Here is a 7,425-nt window from a genome sequence, read left to right on the forward strand (position 1 = left end):
TGGGGGTCTTCCTCTTTTCCTCTGACCCTCCACCTTACCAAACATGATACCCTTCTCCAGAGACTGGTTCCTCTTGACAATATGAGAGACATTTGTTGTTGTTAGGAACCATCGAGTCGGTACCGACTCATAGCGACTCTATGCACAACAGAATGGAACACTGCCCTGTCCTGGGCCAATCTCACAATTGTTGCCACGCTTGAGCCCATTCATGCTGCCAGTTTGCCAATCCATCTCACTGGGGGTCTTCCTCTTTTCCTCTGACCCTCCACCTTACCAAACATGATACCCTTCTCCAGAGACTGGTTCCTCTTGACAATATGAGAGACATTTGTTGTTGTTAGGAACCATCGAGTCGGTACCGACTCATAGCGACTCTATGCACAACAGAATGGAACACTGCCCTGTCCTGGGCCAATCTCACAATTGTTGCCACGCTTGAGCCCATTCATGCTGCCAGTTTGCCAATCCATCTCACTGGGGGTCTTCCTCTTTTTCTCTGACCCTCCACCTTACCAAACACTATATCCTTTTCCAGCGACTGGTTCCTCCTGAGCTCTTGTAGTGTAGTGGTTACGAGTTGGGCTGCTAACCTCATGGTCAGCAGTTTGAAACTACCAGCACTTCCACGGGAGAGAGATGAGGCTTTCTGCTCCTGTAAAGATTTACAGCCTTGAAAACCCTGTACAGGGTCTCTGTGGGTCGGAACCAACTCCACAGCACTTAACTATCACTTCGCTTAGAGGTCATGAAAGTGTATAGATGATATTCTCTGCTGTGTGCTTTTCTCTATCCTCCTGGGACCAATTTTGGCCTGTTAGATAGACACACCTGGGTTCCTTCCACACCTCTGAGCTTACTTGCTCTGTATGTCTGCTCCTCTCTGGGTTGTCACAGTCCATCCAGGAAGAAGCAGTGTAGCCAGGGATGCTACAGAATTTTCCTAGAAGTTGCATAAAAAATGTATTCCAACTTGAATCAGTTCAAGAATTGTCTGCCCAGGTCAAGAACTTCCAGTTACTGATGCTCACTGAGGACACTGGGTTTCTTGATGTTGGGCATCTCTGAAGTTCAGACGTCAGAGGGCAGAAATATGGGGATCCTTAGAATCGATCATTAAAGTCAGGGCCTTGGAGAAAGATGATGATATGGTTTCCCAATACCACCTCTTCTTGTTCACCAAGGGGAAGACTCAGGATGCCTAAAGCTGTTCATCCCAAATTTATAAGGAGAATAAGGTAAAAAAAAGGGCTGCTAGTCAAAAAGAGGCGTTTGACTCTACCAGAGTAGAACTGTCCCTGGGAAATGCAACACACAAAACCATACTTGTCGTTTGTATCAACATGGGATACTTTCCTAGGGAAAGTTTTATTCGCAAAGAAGATATAGAGAGGGACTGGAAGAAGAGGAAAGAGGAATGGAGACCAGAAGTCTCAAGCTAAACCTGACTACTTAATTCTTTTGCCAAGGGAGGTGATGGACTTTGCCATATTGCCTTTCTACTTTGGCTCAGAACACTGAAAAAGGTGATCCAAGTTAGCTGCTAAGGCTGTATTTCAGACCCTCTAGGAATGTGGGCATTTTGGCTGGTCACAAGTATCTGCAGAATACCTGTGGAGAGATACTGAACCAATCTTGTCTGGTGCTGACCAGGCCATGACCATGGACCTTGGGAGCCATGCACTATGCAGTTGTGCAACTATAACAAAAACTAAGGGGTACGGAGAAGCCAGTCGTGCCCAGTCTGCCTTACAGACATACCTGGATGTGCTGTCAGAGGCAGCGTTGATTTCTGAACCTGGCCAGCTGACCCAGACTCCTGCACAGCATTATAGAGTGTGGAGCAACTGAAGGTTGAAGCCATGTGTCCTGGACTCTATCCATCCTTTATTGTTACTCTCCAGAGAGAATGGAAGACGTCAGATGGCTAGGATAGTTCCTCCAAATTCCATGATGAGAGGAAGGATAGAGAATGAAGTCAAGAAACTCACCAGGTGTGGGTACCAAGAAACCTCCAGTGAGATGGAAAAGTGGAGCCTGGTCTCAAAGGTATCCAGAACATATACCACCATCCAGAAGGTACAGGGTAGGGCAAACAAGACATTGGCTAGAAATGGGTCCCTCAAACCCTATCATAGCCTTTCCGGAACTGTGACAGGACAAATAAGCCGGGAGGAATGAGAGGTTCTGAAGCAGAATTTGCCTGCAGGGCTTAGCATCCCTGCTTCCAGTCTCTGTTCTTTCCAGGAGTCCATGCACAAGTACGACACCTTCCCATGCCTTTGCCCTGATCCCAGCATCTCTGTGTGCCAGAAAGCAAGAGGACCAGCCTTACTGGGATAAAGACCAGAGAAATACAGGGGTTTCTCTGCAGCAAGCTACAGTCTGCTATATTCACAATAGAGTGATCCAAAGGCAGAAGAAGGGCCACAGGCACACCCGAGGGCTGTATTGAATTTGGCCGCTTATTTAAATAGGAGGGATTAGAGCACCTCCTGCCTGTTTGGTGGGTAAGATCATGACCTGTTATCGGCATGAGGGGAGTAGTGAGGAGCAGGTGATAAAGAGAACAATGAGGGAGACACAGTATGCAAAGTCAGTGTGGCCCAGATGAGATAGGCCACTTGGAAACACTGGGCCCCCCTCCATCCACCTGTAGGACCATAGCGATCACTGCCAAGTAATTCATGTCTCTGGAGGTTTGCTCAGTCTACTGGTGGTGCTTGCTGACTTCTTTCACCTCTGAAGGCTGGGGTTGGGATGCCTGCACCAAGGAAGTAGCCCAAGTGTCCCATTGTAATCTAGCACCTTCCAAGAGAGTTAGCATCAGCTAATAGGGACCAACGAATTCTCTGGTGGCCAGAAGGGCTGGAGAAATTAGAATTCTTAGAAAGGACTAGCAGAATCATTGACCACTGTTTCAGCAGGGGCATGTGGTTGGGCAGGAATCCCTGGATGTACTTGATTGATGTGCTCCTGGCCAGGGCACTGGGGACAAGTGGAATCAGGGTTTTCCACCTTTAGCTATGGAAGGGTTCTTTATTTGTGTTTATGATTAAGCTCAGAGAACAGAAAACCCCACCACCAGTTTCAGGCATTACTTATTCAGGTGGGAACTGAAATACCATGGATTTAAATGTCATGTCTTGGGCCTGATATCTGCCCCCAAATTATACAGGAGAAGAGACTCTCCATGTCACTGGGGAGTATTGGCCCTTAGCCCTGCTCTTCATGCAGTGGGTACCCAGGGGCCAGCCCGCTGGCTTCCCTGCCCTAGCCCAGCTTAGCCCTAGGCAGGCAGTGGTGCCAGCCTCCTGCTCTCACCTGCTTAGAGACTTTGAGCCATGTCTTTTTGAGCCGAAAGATGGCGCTCCTGTTCATGGATGAGGTGATCTCCAGAACAGCATTGTAGTTATGTAAGCAGCGGCATATGTCGGCTACAGCCACCCACTTCTCAATGGCGCTCACCCTTGCATTGACGTCCTCATGACGAATGATTTCTGAAGCAATCAGGTTACTGATCTTTAAACCAATGCAATAAGACAAGAAAAAAGTAAGATAAATAAGCATCATAAAGATGATAAATTAATATTGATTGCAGATGATTACTTGAATGAAAATCCCCAAAGAAGGAATTGGAAAACTACAGAACAAATAATAAGAGCTTTGGAGGGTGGTTGGCTAAAGACTCAATGTAAAAAATAAAAATAACAAGTTTTTCTATATATCAACTACTGTTGTTGTTAAGTGCCGTTGAGTTGGTTCTGACTCCTAGAGGCCCCATGTAGGTTTTTTGAGGAGCAGCTGGTGGGTTTGAACTGCTGACCTTGTGGTTCGCAGTCCAGTGCTGATCCTACAGTGCCACACTAGTAATTAGATACAGTTGAAGAGAGACTTTGTTAGCTACAGTTGAAGAGATCAGATACAGTGAAAGAGAGAATTTGTTAACTATTAGACATGCTTATCCAAAGGTCTGCCCACAGAGGTAAGACAATAGGAAAATGTGACATGAACACATGAGAAAATTAGCTGAGGTTTCAGGAGAAAGTAATAATAATGGAGAAAAGACAAGACTCAAAAACAAAGATAATCATCCTAAGTTGATGAAAAACACAGATCTACAGATCCAGGAAACACAACATATCCTAATACAAATGAAAAACAAAACAAAACAAATTATGCCTAGAAACATTATAGATAACATCTTTAAAGCAGCTAAGAGTAAGATTACCTCCGAAGAACGATAGTTAGAATGACAAAAATTTCACAACAGCAACAACTGAATTCAGAAGGCAGTGAAGTAACATCTTTATAGTAGTAACCATATACAATGTTATGTACCCAGAAAAATTATCCTTTAAAGGTGAAACTTGTGAAATCTGAATAAATTCTGTGAATTATATACCAATGCCAATTACCTGGTTTTGACATTGTATTTTAGTTATATTAGTCAACAAGGGGGTGGGATAGAGGGTACATGGAACCTCCTTGTACATTTCTTTGCAACTTTCTGTAATTGATAATTATTTCAAGATAAAAAGTAAAAAGAAGGAAAACAAAAAAGACTAATTGAGATGAAAAAAAAAAAAAAATCAGGAAGGAAAAAGGACATTTACAGATGAACAAAAACTATATGGCTGTATCACCAGTGGACTTAAAAAAGAATTTATGGCACCCTAGGATTAGCACTCGACCTCAAGGTTGGTTTGAACTGCAAGGTCGCCAGCCGCTCCTTGGAAACCCTAAATAGGTTTGCTATGAGTCGGAACCGACTCAATGGCATTTAACAACAACACACATTAAGAAAAATGGATTGAAAAAGTATGGTTTGAGAGTCAAGAAAGAATGATATATTAAAATAGCACACAGATTCTAACTCTTAATTAAACTGAAGTAATAGTTGACATTTTTTACATAAATAAAACAATAAACTCTAACATTTGGAAATAATTATTCAAGGAACAGAACATTCAAATCTTAGACAAACTTCAGGAGGATAGAGGGACAAGGAATAGCATCAGTTTATGAGGCAGTATAACTTTGATACCAAACCCAGGGAAGAATAATAACCCACTCAAAACAAATCCACTGAGTCGGTTCTGATTCACAGCGACCCTATAGGAGAGAATAGACCTGTTCCGAAGGGTTTCCAAAACCATAAATGTTTACGGGAACTGACAGCTCCATCTTTTCCGCAATAGGTGGCTGGTGAGTTTGAACTGACCTTGCGGTGAGCAGCCTAGTGCTTAACCTACTGAACCACCAGGGTTCCTAGGGTTGGCACTAGGGTGAGGCAAATGATTTTGTGCCCTGTATTCCTTGCTTGCCTCACCCTAGATCTGACCCATGAACTGAAGATACTAGCTAGTGCCATTCAATAAGACAAAGAAACTAAGGCAACAAAAAGAGGATAAATAACACTGTGCCAGGGAGATATTAAGAAACACAGCTTCAGCTGCCAGGATCCCACCACCACGCAGGCACACATTCTGTGTATCTGAACAAATAATGATGGATTTCAACAGGGGTGGTCAGTTACAAGAACAGCCTTAGAGGCTGACTGCAGCGATGGAATGGAATTCGGCCTCCTGAGTCTCAGTTTCCTCATTCCAGAGTGAGAAGGAAAGGATTAAACGAGATGATGCAATGTCTGGCACAGGGTAAAGTCAGCAAATGTTCATCCACTTCACATTTTTGCCTTTTATTTACTTCATTTCTGGGAATACAGTGGGACAGTGGAAGGGAGAGGACAGGTTTTTTTTTTTTGGCTGCCTGGTTTAAGTTGTGTGCATAGTGTGGACAGGACAGATCAGCCTTCAGATGTGTTTCCTGGGGGTCTGTAACCTGGGGTCCTCCGTTTTGCTGCTGTGTTTATGTAGGAAATGTTGGGTGCTGAGGGCTGGGAGCTTCCACAGGCTCCTCCCCTGAGTGTCAATATCTCTGAGGCTTCCCCCAGAATGCAGTGTGTTTGGTGGGGCTTGTGATTGGGCAGGAATCCCTGGGTGTACTTGATTGATGTGCTCCTGGCCAGGGCATTGGGGACAAGTGGAATCAGGTTTTTCCACCTCTAGCTACGGAAGGTTCTTTATTTGTGTTGATGATTAAGTTCAGAGAACAGAAAACCACCCCCATCAGACTGTCAACGGATGTTGGAAGTGGTCACTGTGGTTACTTGGGTTGAGTCTGGCTGGACAAATCTGGGGAAATTGCCAGGGGAGCTATTTTTTTTCACAGCCAGAGCTGTGTAGCAATGGAAGGCCAAGAGCTGCTATACTTACTTAAGAGACCTTACGTATTCATCTTTCTGCAGCTTCTCTTTCTTGATCTAAAAATGTGACCATAGTCCCCATCTCTTAGAGTTGATGTGAGGCTTCAATGAGATTATTATGTATGAAAAGCACAGTGCTAGGCACAAGATGGGGACCGAGTTAGGGGGAAGTTCATACTTTTATTAGCTCACTTGATGAATGTTCCCGGCAGACATGAATCATGCTTCAGAAGTGGGGATAGATCAGGGGCTCCTGGGCCTTGTCTGGCCCCCAATTCTCTGCTGCTCCCATGTTTTCCTGAGATGGGTCTCTAGGAGCCAGGGGATGATGCCCCACCCTGCTGCTTAGTGTCCTAGGCAGTCAGTCCAAGCTTTCTTGACTACGTACACAGAGCTGCTTTGCTAGTTTTATCTCAAGTTGGTTCCCCAGGAAATTCATAACCAAAAGTTCAAGAGATTCTGGGGTTTCTGGGTAATATACCCAGAGACAATTTTCTAATCAAAGATTGTTTCTAGTAGCATGAGGAGGTTATTTAATAGACAGTGTGTAGTAAGGACTCAAACATAGCAATGATGGTGTGGATGCTGTAGGATCAGACACTGTTTTGTTCTGTTGTACATAGGGTCTCTATGATTTGGAACCAACTCGAGGACACCTAACAGACCAACACAATTAGGAAGTCTTTACTGCTTTCCTTCTTGGCCGCAGACTCCACAAAGAACCTGCTCTGATGAGTGGTCTCTGGTTCTGAATGAATATCCCTAAGGTTCCAGTGCTGAGCTAAGTGTCTTTACATGGTGGCCTCGTTAACCTTCACTGACCACTCTATGTCCAGTCCCATTTAATAGGAGAATAAACGGACTCAGGGAAAGTAACTGGCCCACAGGTGATGGGGTTGGAGTGGACCGGGTGGCCTGGCTCCAGCTGGGCATGTATCTTGCTCTCCACCCATTCTCCCGAGGGTCCTGCCAAAGAAATGATGGGGGAGGAAGGCACTGCCCACGTCATACTCACATCGTTGAAATGTTTAGTGGTTTTCATGATGTAAGGGGTTCTTTCGTTCTTTTCTAATTTCATCCATCCTTGTCCGAAGAACTCCCTGTGGGAAGTAAGGGGGAAACATGAGGTTGGATGACGAGGTTCAGTTTGCTGTGTT

The 7,425-nt window shown here is 44.7% G+C and overlaps 1 protein-coding gene across 1 annotated transcript in view; it reads right to left on the bottom strand.

Annotated features, from left to right (window-relative positions):
* Nucleotides 1-7,425, bottom strand: part of RASGRF1 (Ras protein-specific guanine nucleotide-releasing factor 1) — a 137,576-nt gene that overhangs the window by 19,143 nt on the left and 111,008 nt on the right. Inside the window, exons 22-23 of the mRNA XM_006870897.1 lie at nucleotides 7,284-7,368; nucleotides 3,325-3,522 (exon numbers count right to left, since the gene is read on the bottom strand). Coding sequence (XP_006870959.1) covers nucleotides 3,325-3,522; nucleotides 7,284-7,368 — 283 coding nt within the window. The remainder of the gene's footprint in view (nucleotides 1-3,324; nucleotides 3,523-7,283; nucleotides 7,369-7,425) is intronic.

The sequence above is a fragment of the Chrysochloris asiatica genome, unplaced genomic scaffold (assembly GCF_000296735.1).
Source record: "Chrysochloris asiatica unplaced genomic scaffold, ChrAsi1.0 scaffold00156, whole genome shotgun sequence".
Taxonomy (NCBI): Eukaryota; Metazoa; Chordata; class Mammalia; order Afrosoricida; family Chrysochloridae; genus Chrysochloris; species Chrysochloris asiatica.